At 33.2% G+C, this 14,881-nt stretch overlaps 3 protein-coding genes across 7 annotated transcripts; 1 reads left to right on the forward strand and 2 right to left on the reverse strand.

Annotated features, from left to right (window-relative positions):
- Positions 1-4,000: 4,000 nt before the first annotated feature.
- LOC104768857 (strigolactones hydrolase CXE15) lies at positions 4,001-7,308 on the reverse strand. The gene is made up of 2 exons (XM_010492926.3): positions 6,350-7,308; positions 4,001-4,522 (listed from the first exon to the last, which is right to left on the reverse strand). Exons 1-2 carry the CDS (start codon positions 7,030-7,032, stop codon positions 4,207-4,209), a joined length of 999 nt encoding a protein of 332 aa, XP_010491228.3. The 5' UTR covers positions 7,033-7,308; the 3' UTR covers positions 4,001-4,206.
- Positions 7,309-7,380: 72 nt separating this feature from the next.
- On the reverse strand, positions 7,381-12,110 carry LOC104768858 (D-lactate dehydrogenase [cytochrome], mitochondrial). 2 transcript variants are annotated; one of them, XM_010492927.3, is made up of 18 exons: positions 11,818-12,110; positions 11,621-11,723; positions 11,431-11,531; positions 11,265-11,313; positions 10,974-11,066; positions 10,461-10,575; positions 10,152-10,212; positions 10,006-10,042; positions 9,873-9,934; positions 9,626-9,722; positions 9,055-9,129; positions 8,869-8,977; positions 8,565-8,674; positions 8,337-8,399; positions 8,161-8,240; positions 7,940-8,070; positions 7,722-7,765; positions 7,381-7,625 (listed from the first exon to the last, which is right to left on the reverse strand). In XM_010492927.3, the coding sequence occupies exons 1-18, from the start codon at positions 12,057-12,059 to the stop codon at positions 7,506-7,508; spliced, it is 1,692 nt and encodes a 563-aa protein (XP_010491229.1). In that variant the 5' UTR covers positions 12,060-12,110; the 3' UTR covers positions 7,381-7,505. The 2 variants fall into 2 exon arrangements, with proteins under 2 accessions (XP_010491229.1, XP_087361553.1); XM_087505427.1 differs by lacking the exons at positions 10,974-11,066; positions 11,265-11,313; positions 11,431-11,531; positions 11,621-11,723; positions 11,818-12,110 and having other exon boundaries at positions 10,006-10,049; positions 10,461-10,540.
- A 150-nt stretch (positions 12,111-12,260) lies between these two features.
- Positions 12,261-14,782, forward strand: LOC104768859 (uncharacterized). Of its 4 annotated transcripts, none has more exons than XM_010492931.3 (9): positions 12,261-12,412; positions 12,509-12,709; positions 12,823-12,940; positions 13,106-13,176; positions 13,300-13,348; positions 13,431-13,489; positions 13,579-13,691; positions 14,220-14,325; positions 14,509-14,782. In XM_010492931.3, the coding sequence occupies exons 1-9, from the start codon at positions 12,301-12,303 to the stop codon at positions 14,601-14,603; spliced, it is 924 nt and encodes a 307-aa protein (XP_010491233.2). In that variant the 5' UTR covers positions 12,261-12,300; the 3' UTR covers positions 14,604-14,782. The 4 variants fall into 4 exon arrangements, with proteins under 4 accessions (XP_010491233.2, XP_010491231.2, XP_010491232.2 ...); XM_010492929.3 differs by having other exon boundaries at positions 12,268-12,412; positions 12,805-12,940; XM_010492930.3 differs by having other exon boundaries at positions 12,268-12,412; positions 12,805-12,940; positions 13,582-13,691.
- Positions 14,783-14,881: the final 99 nt, after the last annotated feature.

Raw genomic sequence — 14,881 nt, forward strand, 5'->3', positions numbered from 1 at the left:
TTTTTTGGTCTGGGTTCCCAATTTACACATTTAGGGTATAGTTTTTAAGGGATAGGGTTTAGTATTTGGAGTTTAGGGTTTATAATTTTGTCATTTTATATACTAAAATGGGGTATTTTTGAAAATGGACACCATAAAATGGTAATTTTTAAAAGTGACATAGAAAAAGGGGTATTTTTGAAAACCCTCCATTTATATTCCATTTTTTAATAATTTAAAATGGGATAAGATTATTTTATTTCTAAGATTTTCTAATTTTAGTTTAAAAAATAATAATTCGTTTTTTTAAACATTTTATTTTTAAAAGTGAAAGAAAATAATTTGTTAAAATTACTCATATACATATTAATTGTCATGAACTTTTGTCTTATTTAGAATCTTTGTTATTCCTTTTGGTGATAGAATATTCAGCCGGAATAACATGGTTTTTCCAGAGATTTACAGCAACCCTATGAGATTTTGTCGAGATCACAAAAATGTGTCATATCTTCAAATTAAATTGATGTTTGTGGTATATCCTCACGAGATTTTCAGTTCCTTCAATCCAAATCAAACCGTTATAGTTATCTATAGAAGTTTAACATTTTAGAAAATATAAATTTTCTTGAAACAAATATTTACAAAAGATTTTATTATTGAATATTTGATTTCTATTTTTTTAATTTTTGTTTTAAAAAAAATTAGAGTAAAAAATAAAAGGTCTGTAGAAATTTAATAATTTTAAAAACAGAAATATTCTCAAAGAAATATTTGCAATATTTTGTACAGTATTTATTTTCTTTTACTTTAGTATAATACATTAATTTGCTGTGCACATGTGACTATGCCTTTTTTTCCGATATATATAGGAACGAAATTTGTAATCCGTATCCACCACATTCCAACATATTTATAATATGACCGCAACTTAGCTTGATTTTATTTTTATTTTGGGTCAAAACCGCAACTTAGCTTGATTTGTGTTTCTTTTATCAACTTCAACCTTACGTATTAAAAATCCCATTTAATTTGGAACTTGTTTGTTCCTCGTTAAATCAGTTACGCATTGAAATTTTGATTGCTTGGTGATATTGTAATGAATGTACTTTATATATATATATATTTATATACATATACGTAATAAATGTTACTTTATATAGGTTCTATCTTAAATAATATTTTGTTAAAATTTGTCAACTTTCAAGTTTTATTTTCTAAATTACGAATGTAAAATAATAAAAATATACAGGCGTTAGCAAATATTTACATAAATGGTGATATTTCTATAAATATATATTTATATACATATACGTAATAAATGTTACTTTATATAGGTTCTATCTTAAATAATATTTTGTTAAAATTTGTCAACTTTCAAGTTTTATTTTCCAAATTACAAATGTAAAATAATAAAAATATACAGACGTTAGCAAATATTTACATAAATGGTGATATTTCTAAAATTACTAATTCTTCTAACTTTTTTTTGTTCATACAAAACTTGCAGAGTAGTTTGCTTCAATTGGTTAACTTGTAATTGTATGCCCTTGTATGTATAGTCGAATAAAAAAACCATTAACCAAAATGGTGCTCCGACACACATATAACATAACCAATCGAAGGACACAAACATTAACTAAAACTTTAACAGGAAACACTGTATTTTTCGTGTTTAAATGAAAAATAATTTTATAAGTGAAACAAAAGATCTTTAGAAATTTAATAATTTTAAAAACAGGAATATTCTCAGAGAAATATTTGCAATATATTCTAGTATTTATTTTCTATTACTTTTAAATTTTAAATAAGATATAAAATTTAGATTTTAGATTTTTTTATTAAACTAAATGCGAAATTTACAATTTGTAATATAGATTATTTATCCATCTAAAGCAATTTCAAATAAATAATAATTGTAAATTGTTAAAAAAGCTTTTCCTAATCTTCCTTAATCTCTTTCTTTCTTGAAAAACCTGAAGATATAAAGTCCTGAATCCAATTAATATTTCTTTCTTCTTCTTTCTATTTTTAAGAGGAAGAATAAATATTAATCACAAATATTTATGAAGAAATATTTAATCTATTTGTAAATGGAAAGAAATCAATTTTTTTAAGAAATTACCATATTTTTTTATGAATAGAATCCACCATAGTTTTTTTCCAACTATAATCATTACAAAAAATATTAGCAATAATATTATTTTTAAAAATTAAGGATTCGGGTTATCAAAAATTAATACCTGAATTTCATTATATTCAATTTTGTAGATCCACAATTATGATCAATGATCATCCATGAATTCAACTGAAACAAAAAAAATTATATAATAGGTTACATATAAATAGAATTCTAGTTTAAATGTATTTGTAAACAGAACGAAATCCAAGTTCTTAGAAAATTACCATATATTTGTTATAAACAGAATCCATCATAATTTTCTGCAACTATAATCATTACAAAAAAAATATTAGCAACAATATTAATTTTAAAAATTAAAGATTCAGATTAGCAAAAATTAATATATGAATTTTATTATATTCAGTTTTGTAGATCCACAATTATGATCAATGATCATCCATAAATTCAACTGAAACAAAAAAAAATATGTATTAGGTTACATATAAAAGTTTTTCAAATTACTAAACTACAAAAAAAAATATAGAAAATAATACAATATATATGTTTAAACAGATGGAGAAACCACATACAAAGTCTATGATTGCTTGATCTTGCTTTCCAAACAACCACTACAAAAAAAAGCATAAAAATTAGAATCTGATGAATCATATAAAATTGTGAAAAGTTGTATTTGCTCATTTGCTTGTAGAATAAAAAATCATCGAATAAAAATATGATCATGTTTAGCCAAGAGAATAAAATTGAATAACAATCACCACTTAAAAAAACACACAATTATTAATAATAATTTACCGAATTGATTATTTTTGCTTGCTTCATCAACTTGTTCGTCCAATCTTGTTTTTGATATACAAAAAAACATCCATGGTCCATGGCAAGTACACCTAAAACACAATCAAACAGAACAAAATGAGTAAAATTTTTGATATGATTCAACATAATAATTAAAAATTATAGCAGCATAAAATTTAATTATGCAAAGCACCAAAGCATATGGATAGTACATCAACATGAAAAAAAAAATCAAAATCATACAATAGTAAAGTTGATTCATTAGAACCAAAATAATACAAAAGAAAAATTATACTCTCAAAACTATATGTTTAGCTTATTGAATCCGATTTCTACTGTTTTGGCTGAGCGTCTATATATATAGCTTAGAAGGAAAATCGTCATAATTATCTTTACCATTTTAATATTTTAAAAAATAGAAATTTTCTTTAAACAAATATTCGTAATATATTGTAATATTTATCTTCTATTTTTTTAAAGAGAGATATTGCGTAAATATATTAGATTTCCGATTCTGTAAACAAATTTCGTTTTTTTTTTAATTTTCGTTTTTTAATTTATTAAAAAAAATTAAAACTTAGAAAAAGGGTATAATTGTCCAGTTTTGAATCTCATTAATGGCAAATTAGTAATCTTAAGTCTGAGGATGAATGTGGTGCGTTTCAACAACCTAAATAGAGAGTAAAAGCTTGTTCGAAATATTTATAAGGGTATTTTTCATTAAGGGCAAAGGAGGTCAATTTTTGTGAGATTGGATGTGAGCTCTCTCGACTTCTCCTTTAATATATTAGATGTGTATGGTAGATTCAAGTGTATTTGAGTTTATTATGTCTGAGATGGTGTATTAAGACAAATTAAAAACCTATAATTAATAGAGTTTGTATATACCTATATAAGCCTTTAACATTTAAGAGAAAAAAAAAACTTGCATAAAGGAGAGCGTATACGTATACGTAGTAAGATGAACTTGGACATACTTATTCTGGCAAAGAGTTGATAAGATAAAACTACCAAAGAATATACCATTTAAGGAGAGCGTATACGTAGTAATTAGATAAGTTACTAAAGAATATACCATTTAAGGTCTGATACTAGGAATAAAGTATTTAACGAAACCAAGAACATTGTATGTCTTTTGTGCAACAAAGTATATATGAATATGATTCATCAATCACCAAGCAAGTTTGCTTGAGATGGAATGCTAATTAAACTAAACTCTTTTTTGTTGTTACCTTCGACGACAAGCTTTTTCTTTGACAATAAAAAACAAAAAGTTACCTTCAACAAGCCAAATGCTAAAATAAGTAAGACAAATTGTTCATAAAGTCTCCAATGATACGAAGAACTTCTTCTGCAGCCTCAGAAGATGGATTATTGGAGTAGAAACCATGCTCCTCGTTTTCGAATTCAATGCAATCTACTTTTTTCCCTTCCATCTTCTTTAAATTATATGCATACTCTTTGGCCCGATCTCTCAAGAGTTCTGAGCTGCCGACAATCACCAACATTGGCTCTATGCTAATTGATTCAAGTCTAGGGCTCTTCGGTCCAAAAGGGTTAGCCATGGGATGATCTCTTGTTGCACCTTTTGGTAGTGACAATCTCCAAAACCTTCAAGAAGTTAAAAGTTTAGCCCCTTTTTTTTTTCTTTCATCTCATCACCTCATATTATAAATTATTGAAATTGACTATACCACTATTTACTATACATATAGCTTTATGACAATGGCCATGAACAAGACGGGTCAATCATCTCATTGTTCAAACATAAAAAGAGAAACGATCAATTGGAAAGAAGACTTGAATCATTTGTGATCTCAATGATTCCACGTGCGTTGATAAACATGAATATATACACATTCGAATATGCTAAATATTATTAGAAAATGTGAGAGTGAGACATTAGTTGCATTCGGATAGTCACGACTCAGGAGAAACATACATACATTACGCTGAGATGATCGATCGATAAAGGAAAACGAGGATAATGCATGACGCACTATCTCCTTAGCTTTCCAAATATATTAACCACTGTTCTTGATATCTCATTATCTGTTTATTCCAATAACCACTAATCCACTTATTCATAAATGAGCTAAAACAATATGAATTTGCAAACATATATGCTAAATTTACACGTTTGTATATATATATAATAGGATCTATAACTACACGAACTCGCTATATAGTGATATAATGGGTCATTGCTTCGTAAACTCGACTCTTTAAATTTTCTCTTAGATTTACAAGTCCAATGAGTTATAATTTCGTGTAGGTTGTATGCATATAATTTTTTTGGAATTGGTGTAGCTGTAATGGATTATGTGTTCTGAGTTCTTCTAGGCTTATAGAGCCTTTATAATTGTTTTCAAAAGAAGAAAAAAAAAAGATGAAAATCCTGAATTAGTACAATCATTTAACGTCAAATGGTAGGGTTTTTAATTGGTTGTCATGATTTTTTATCAAGTATCTTTTAATATTTCTTATCCGGTCACTTTCCATATAAGATACTTTCTAAGTTGTCTTCCATCTACTGGATGTTACGCATTCGTGTATCCACTTTGATGGGAGACCATAATATTTGAAAAGCCAGCCATTTACAATGTTGAATGACTTGAGACTAATCAAATAGTGGAGTATTAGTAGATTAAGCACATTGACTAGTTTTTGTGACGTAATATTATAACAATCATGTGATGGAGTAAAATCATAAGTCTTAGACGATTTTATATCAATCAAAATTAACTATTAATTTTTACTTTGAATTTATCGAAAGAGATATTGATACATACAAAAATATGAAAACATATCACTATATATCATTTGTGTCTTGGTTAGTTGGTGAATGGTTCTAATCAAAATAAATGTATCTTTGGTAGGAAAAGTCGTTTTCTTTAGAAAGTTCGTGTTTTTGTGTGTCGTAGAAATGTTTGAACTTTGAAATACTGTAATTAATTGCGAATTCGATTACAAAATTTATCAAAAACATTCAAAAATATCTTTCAGTTTAAGGAGATATTTTTGTCATTCGACGTTTGGATTTTGGACAAAACTTATCTTCTATATAAAACAAATTTGTGAAGTTTTGGAAAAAAGGACATGTAAATGCACATCTGTGTATTCATGAAGAGGCACTGTGACTCTTAGCTGTCTCTCTCATGCGACTCGGCGGGTAAATTCACTCCAACGTTTAAATTGGCATTACTCGCATAAAAAGATAAATATGAAAATTTAAAGTAACCGAAAACGACATCTATATAAACTTTATACATTTAATATGTTTTTATATAGTTAATAGTTAGGTTATAAACTATGGAGTCATGCATCACTACTAGTACTGTAATATATTTATATTTAATGATTATGCATAAATTAAAAATTATTCGGTAGTACGTCTAAAAGAAAATTAAAATATTAGAAAGTGTTGTGTTAGCTTACTTGTCAAGCAAATCCAAGTTGAGCAACGCTTCAGAAGGGCCATCCTCGGACTTAGTCCTCTCCTCCCCGCCAAAAAACGGCGCCAACAGAACGTAACCACGAACCCGAACCGGTGTCAAATCGATTGAACCGGATCCCAACCGGAAAGCTAGTTGATGAGCTATGTTCCCGCCGGAGGAGTCACCCACAACAAAAACCCTGTCAAAGTCAACGCCCGGTCCACCTTCAAACCAGTGGTCATCACCACCGGAAAGAGCCTGGTCCCGGAGCCACATGAGAGTTGCCTCGGCATCCTCAAAGGCAGCCGGGAGGCGGTGTTCAGGAGCTAACCTGTAGTCGGGTGCGACCACAAGGGCTTGGAGGGAAGATGCGAGGGTTAGACAGAAGTTGTGAAAGTGAGGCCAAGAACGTGAGCCGAAGCAGAAACCCCCACCGTGGAAGAAGACCACGACGGGGAGGGAGGTACGGTTAGTGGCGGAAACGGGTTTGTAGAGACGGAGGTGAAGATTGTTTGGTTTGTGATAGATGGAGTCTTTGAAGAGAACGGTTTGGTGACTTGTGAATGGGATTTGTTGGGCGAGAAGGTCAATGCTCTTGGATCTTAAAACGGTACCGTTGCTTAGGAGTTGAAGCAAACCCATGCAGTCTTCTGCTACTTGTGGTTCTTCTCCTAGTGACCCCATTCTTCTACCCTTTTGGTTTTGGATATGTGTCTCTCCAGTGTCATCAGGTGATAAATATATAGAGAGGAGGGAAGTAAACAAAGGGTACTTTGGTCATACAAAAGTCTGGATATAGATGAATTATGTCAAAATCTTTGAAGGAGCCCACGTTTTTTTTTATTGTTTTTGCGGCTGATTCGTCTAATCTGATCTGACTTGGTCATTCATTCCTATCGACCTGTTTGATGGGTTTGTCAACAATACTAAAAGATGCACTTAGATTATGAGTCGGTGCTTGAAGATACATTACACGTCTCTCTCATCTTTCCTTTAGATTTTACCACTAGCAAACTAGTAAAACGGATATGATTTGCTTGCATCAGCTGTTTTATACTTAAATGGTAATTTTGCGGTTTTAACAAAACAAAAGAGAAACAGTATGAGACCAACAATACAACAGTGTTACACATAAATGAAGAAACACACAAGGCATTCTAGAAACATACATGGGGAGGAATTAACTTTCCGGGGTTCATGATATCGTTTGGGTCCAACGTTTTCTTAATTCTCTTCATAGTTTGTAGTGCTTCTATTCCAAGTTCCTTCTCCAGATACTTCCATGACATAAACCAAAAAAACCAGTTCAAATCACAAATGTACATTCATATAAATGTAAGACAAAGACATGATATGAATAAAAGACGCTGTACCTTCATTTTCCCTGTTCCAACACCGTGCTCTCCAGTACATGTTCCTGATGAAAAAGTTCAGAACCAAGTGGCATCGTTAAAATCAGGAAACAAGCGTTTGACTCCTACCGATCTTCAATTTGCTTTTCGGTTTTGCTCAGAGAATATGTTAAAAAGCTTCACATCTATTTACAGTCTTGCACTTTTGCAAACACACAAAGAATGGAAAAAGCATTTACCATCCATGGACAATGCACTGTGAACCATAAAGTGATTCAGTCTTTCTGCTTCTTTTCGCTGCTCTTCATTGCTCGGATCAAACATAATACACGTGTGGAAGTTACCATCTCCGGCATGAGCAATAACGGTACTGAAAGTAGAACAACAATAGTCAGCAAACACATTGTAGGAAGTTAAGGCCTAGTATGTTGATGATGTTAAGGATAGGAAAATAAGTTACCACAACAAGGATGATGCATCAAGCTCTTTCTTGGATCTTGATATTAGTTCTGCAAGGTGAGACAAAGGGACACAGACATCCTGTAGAAGAAATAGCACAACATGATTTCGTGGTTCCTGATTGTAGCTGGGAAAGTACATCTATAGCCAAAAGTGTATCAAAGAAAAACAACAAACCGTAATCATTGCTTCATGCCCTGGCGCCATTGCATAGCAAGCCCACAGCGCCTCCTTTCTTATCTGCATAAAAAAATAGGGTCAGAATAAGTAGATCCTTTGGTAACTCAATGTTATTAGAAGCAAAGGACAGTGTATAATAAGTGTAGAGTTTTATCTTGCCCATATCCTCATTCTCTACAATGAAAATCACTAGAAAATGGTTCTCAATTTATGCCAGAGAATTACCTTCCAGAGTTCTTTTTTTGCTTCAGGTTCTTCTGCAAACATAAAATCTGATCCATTGTGTTTCGAAGCAATCTGCTGAACAATTTCCGTCTGCTCACGTGTATATGCCTCTAAAAGAAAGAGAGAGAGAAAAAAAATGATGTATTAGAAGACAATGGTTCTCTCTTTATGTGTCTACCGACAAGAGAGATGTATTAGAATCCTGTGATCGGATAAAATAGAAGATACAGGGGAGTGAATATGATTTCTTTAATATCTACAGATATTGTTTACTTGGAAATTACAAAGTATGATACAGCATTACCTGTTCCTATAAATTCGAACATCAAAGTTGGAGCTTCATTCAAGCTTTTCCCGTTTGCCATATTAATAGCCCTGATTTGAACCTCGTCAAGGAGCTCCACTCTTGACACCTGATGGGAATAAAGGTACGGCTGAGAAGATTCTCATAAGAATTATAAATTACATCATTCAGAAGCAGAGGTCTAACCTGTATTCCAGACATCATAGTGGCAATGGCCACATCTGCAGCATCCTTGACTGTAGGGAAATTGCACACTGCCACCTAAAATTATATCATAAATATTCAGGACATCATATCATAAGGAATATTAAAAACCATTGCAAATTATGATTAAAAAATGTTCTATCATACAAGGCAGGATGATAAATACTTTACACTCTTGAATGTTAAAATGATGTACAATCCATACTAAAGCAGGAAGACTTTCAAAACAAAAGCAAAGGAAACAAGGGTCCACGCAGCACATAGCTTTCACTATTCCTTGAAATCCTTCAGATTTTGTTTCGAGATTCATTTTACTCTGATTATTATGCTAGGAATTTAAGAGTTGAGAGATAGAAAATAACCAAGGAGACAAATTAAGCCAATTAGGCTAATATGATTTCTTTGGCAAGAGATGAACTAAAAATGACTTTTTTTTGCAAAACAATTGAACTCAATTTTTACCTTCAAGGACGAAACTAAATCACTTAGCAAAGGAGCATAAATATCAAAGATAAATGAACAAAATCTACTATAAAGGACGAAGTCAATATACCACTGAATGCTGTGGGATTTTCTGAAGCCGGAGAGTAACCTCAGTTATGACTCCCAAAGTCCCCTCACTCCCAATCATCAAGCGAGTCAAATCGTATCTGAGACACCAGTCCAACAAGTATCAAGCATTAACTCAAATGATATGTAATCAAACAAACCGGAAGCATACATTTCAATTTTACTTATTATTTCTGAGAAAAAGAAATCTAAACAAAGAACCAAGAAGTAGTTAAAGACTGAAGTCAAACCCTGCAGCACTCTTTCTGGCACGTGAAGCTGTCTTCACAACATCTCCATTAGGAAGAACCACCTGAGATGAGCATAGTATAAATAAAATAGAATTGTACAATGGGGCATAAATCAGTGGAAGTATAAACAAACCTTAAGGCTTATAACATTGTCACGCATAGTTCCATACCTACAAGCTAGTAGCAGAATTATAAATAGCACACCGGATTAAACCACCCCACAATATTAAGAAAGATGGGCAAGCAAACAAGTGAATAGCAAAGTTGCAGAAGAACTACCTTACAGCTAAAGAGCCAGAGCATCGCGTAGCACACATGCCTCCTATGGAGGCACCAGGTCCTGCATCAGATATTTTTTAATCAAACTGCTGAACGGAACCCAGAAACATGAAAATGAAGTTCAAGAGTGAATTGCACACAATGCTAAAGATGTTGAATAATGCAGCAACAGCACACAACCTCTCTTAAGGGTAATTGACGTTCACATAAAAACAAGATCAGTTAATCTAAAAATCTGTTTCAAATATTAAAGCATATATATGAAAGCTATGATCTGAGAGATAAAGTACAATCTCAATGTTGTTGAACCTGGATCAAGAGGAAAGAATAGACCGTATTCTTCCAAATATTCATTAAGCTCCAGCCAACCAATGCCGGGCTCAACAACAACGTCCATATCCTCCACATGTAATGCTTTCACCCTCTAAGGTTTGAAAGAAAAAAGTGTGAGAAGAAGTCGCTTAATTTCAATAACATTTGTATGTGGACTATAAGTGATGCACATTATATCTAAATCCTGACTAAGGAAATTATTTAGGATTTTCAATATCTTATTTTCATTTCCACAGAGTGTTCTCATTTATCTTTTATTACAAATAAGGATGAGGTCTCGTTTGTGAGACTCCAAGCTAGAGAGAGTGATTCATAGGTTGATCGGGTTAGGCTGAGGTTAGATATGCATTCCAAAGGAACGAGTTACATCATTGAAATCGTCTTTCTATACAAATATAGAGGGTTAATGGGATGATTTCTAGCATGACATCGAAAGGATAAAATGCAAATCAAGGACATTGATGTCGAACACAAAAGAATAGCACATACCTTCATTAGAGACATGTCAATGCATACACCTCCTTTTGGAGCCAGGGTATGACCCTCAATCGATGTTGCCCCACCATATGGTACAATAGGAACCTAATCAAATAGTAAATGTCGCCTGAATTAATGATATGTACCCCAAGCCACCAAAAACAAAAAAATCAGGGTAATAAAAGTCGGAAATATCAAATCCACCAGGAAGCTATATATCCTAAGTAATATAGCATGTTGGCCTAGATTAGAACTGAAAAAGAGTGAGCACAGTGAATCTTCTACAGGTCAAAACTTACAAACCTTATATTCATTGCAGGATTTAAGAATCTTGGAGACTTCTTCTTCAGACCTTAAACAATATTAAAAAAGATGATGATCCATGCATTTGTTCTTACAACCAGAACCATTCTCAGCAACTGATATTGATATAGATGGCAAAACCATTGCAGCAATTGAGTAGTCTCACCTTGGGAAAACAACAACATCAGGAATGTTCACTGCCTTGTGAAAACTGTTCTGAGGCTTCCCATGGAAGTACCTCTCGTCGTAGTCCGTTGTCAGGTTATCCTTAAATAGGCAACGAAGAAAAGTTAAGAACTTTCAAATACATCAGAACCAAGGAAGAGTAACAAAGAACAAATTTTGGAGGCACCTACCTCGAGGATTGTTTTTAATTGAGTAATAAGCTCCTTAGGGACTTCCTTGTATTCCCCTTTAACTACAGGTTCAGTGCTACCTTTCCCACCAATAGTTACATCTCTGCATTGAATTGAATTGAAAACGAGCAACAACTCTCACGATTCTGTGTTGTTGGCTTCAAAAAGTATTAATTTTTAATAGAAAACGAACAAACCTAGAATCCAAAGCCGATGATGATTCGCTGATAGAAGGATGAGAATAATTCAGGAACGCGTAAGAAGAGGCGGAAGCAGCTATTGCCAATGGAAGAAGAGAGCTCGACCACCAAAATGGGAGTCTCCGGTGTCCCTTCTCCGGAGAAATCACGGTTAATTTGGGCGTCGAGTGAAGCTGACGAGATTGCCGGAGAAAAGAGAAGACTGTTTTAGAGCGAGCTAACCTTGAAGAGATAGCCATTGATTGTTGGATTCCACAGCTGGAAGAGAGAGAGATTAGGAATGAAGAAGACGAAGAAAAATAAATAAATTAAAAAAAAAAACTAATCAAACTATTAAACCGGTGGTTAAATGTTAAACCGGTGGTTAAATGTTAAACCGATGGTCCAATGTAAAACCGGAATAATCTAATTTTCCCGCCAAAAACAGATAGCAAAAAAGAAGAGAGGGATCTCAGAAAGAGAGGAAGCAGGAAGACGGAGATGGAGGAAGAGCTAAAGAGCTTGAGCAGAAGCTTAGGAGGATTCTGCAATCATCTTCAAAGTAGCTGTGATGCTTTCAATCATTCTCTCCAGCGTCGCCCTATTCCTCTTGGTCTCTTTCTTTCTCTCTTTTTCCCCCAATTTTTATTTTTTTGTTGTTTCCTCTGATTTTTGTTATCTGAAACCCTAAAAATTCGATTTTTGACAGATTCGGCGTCATCGACGTTCATCAATAGCCTCAATCGACGACTCTCAACAGCAGCTTCGGAGCTCAATTTCCTGGAATCAATGTCTTTTGGTACTGTCTCTTTTGAGGAGCTTCTGGGTCACTGTAGTCAGATCTACAAGAATAATCAAGAGGATCTTTTGCATCTCCAGGACCGTCTCACTGATTTTGGCTATCTTCCTGGTACTCTTTCTTCTTTCCTTTTCTGATTTTTAGTTGAGATTTGCTCTTATGTTACTGTCTAATCCTTTTCAGAATTCTTATGTTTATGGACCTAGAAATTGAAATTGATGAAGGTAATGATGAAGAGTCTGAATTTGGAGCATTTGTTCATGAGGATTCAAAGAATGATGATGATTTGGAAACTTATTCAATGCAACGTTCGATCAAAAAAGGATTAGACGAGGACGATTTGTATCCTTTTTTTTAAGTAGATTAATGATGTTAACCAAGACAATAAGCAGCTTAAAGCATTTGGATTTTGTTTTAGTCTGATGCTTGTTTTGTGTCCTAATCATCACAAGGTTTGAAACAAACAATGTTTTGTGCTGTATACTTTTATCCTTAATGTTTTGCTAGTCTACATGATTCACTAAATTTGAAGAACCTTGGGCTTTCAGATGCTTGTCTTGCTACTTTAGCTTCGGAAGGTGAGACACCAACCTTTTTCTCCAGTGTGGATTTGCTGTATTTGTTTAATATGTACTGGATTGTTTTAGTACTTCGACAATGTTCTTAATGTTACTTTACTTACATTTTCCAACTTTTTCCAGGTAATGATAATGTGAAAGATCCTGAATCTTCTTTGAAAGAATCAGTGAAGTAAGTTTGATGCCTTAGAAATAAATAAACCCTTATGTGTTTCCTTCTTAGTGGAACATCAGCAAGTTTTCTTATGATACAGGGGCAAAACATTTGACTCAAGTTCTCTATCTCCTCCAAAGGCATCAGAGCTTTCCAATGGTTATTTCTAAACCTTTACTAATTGTAATATGATTGTCGGGGAATTTCATTAGTCTCTGGTATATGATGTTAGACTTTCTTACATGCAGAAGATGAGTATGCGACACTAGAGATCGATGGAACGTCAGGGCCTACATTAACTTTGCTAAAAGAAGAATATGAAAGTCTACCCTCTTTCATGAAGTCTCTAGCATCGTGGGAGGTATTGCTTATTGTTCCATCCTTTTGTATAATTTCCTGAAGGTTTAAGTTAGTTAGCAAGAATTCTTTGATCAAATCTATGTCCGTAATATGATTTACATCTCTCGCTGCCTTGTTCATTCTGCTAAAAACATATTCCCGGACCTGACTTTGGTTCTTCATAGCACATCCTAATGTTGTTCATTTATGAAACACAATTTCTGGTGCAATGAGATATCCAGAAGTATTTGGAAATTGTGAGGATTAGTTTGATGCAATTGAGCTAACACAGTAAAGGCTTATTACTATTATATCCATTTTCTCGTTTGTTGCCTTGCAAAGTATCATTTGCCTGCTGAAGTCAATCCATATTTCATATTCTTGCGTCACAGATTTTGTGTCTTTCTTTCAAGAATTAGAATTCAGACTCAATTTTTAATAATCTCTATGACTAAAAAGATTGGACGTTTTGTTTGGTTATAGTGATTGAACAACTATAGGTTCCCTTAATATTTCCTTCAATATGTTTAAAGCCTGCTTTTGTTTTCAGGATCTGGTCAGTGCCGTGGAGAAATTCAACGTGGTCCTCGATAGCAAGAAACAGACAAATGGGTCTTACTACTTCCGTGCAGATGAGATTCCGACTCTAGGACTTGGTAGGTTCATATCTCCTCACATTACATCTTGCTTGTAGCACCACTAAGTTGGGTCATCTTAAGTCAGTATTTTATTGAACCAGACTATAGATGTAAAAACTAGGATCTTCAACTAATATCTTGGGGGTTCAGAAACAATAAATTCGTAGCATAGACAATGATGATAGTTGTATTAAATCGCAGGCCACAAGGAGAAGGCGTACACGTTGCTGCTGACGCGGATGAAGAGACTTGTAGTTGAGACAATGGACGGTGTTGTATCTTATAGAGTTGCATAGAGGGCCTGAGAGTAATCCAATATACAGTGATGTGAGTTTTTAATAAGATCCTTGTGTGTTTTGCAAATCTTCACATCCTAACAGCTTTTCTATTGATTTGTGTATGATTTTGGTGTGTTTGAACGAATCCACAACAGAATATTACTAACCAATCCCCTATCAGTCTCATCCTTCTATAACTTATTATCTTATTACTCGTTTTATAAAAGACATAGATCAGGTAGTTGTAGCTGTTTCTCCAATTTTAACATTAGATTTGCAAAAGTGGGACCCACCAC

This window comes from Camelina sativa, chromosome 20, assembly GCF_030686135.1.
Source record: "Camelina sativa cultivar CO46 ecotype springtype chromosome 20, ASM3068613v1".
Taxonomy (NCBI): domain Eukaryota; kingdom Viridiplantae; phylum Streptophyta; class Magnoliopsida; order Brassicales; family Brassicaceae; genus Camelina; species Camelina sativa.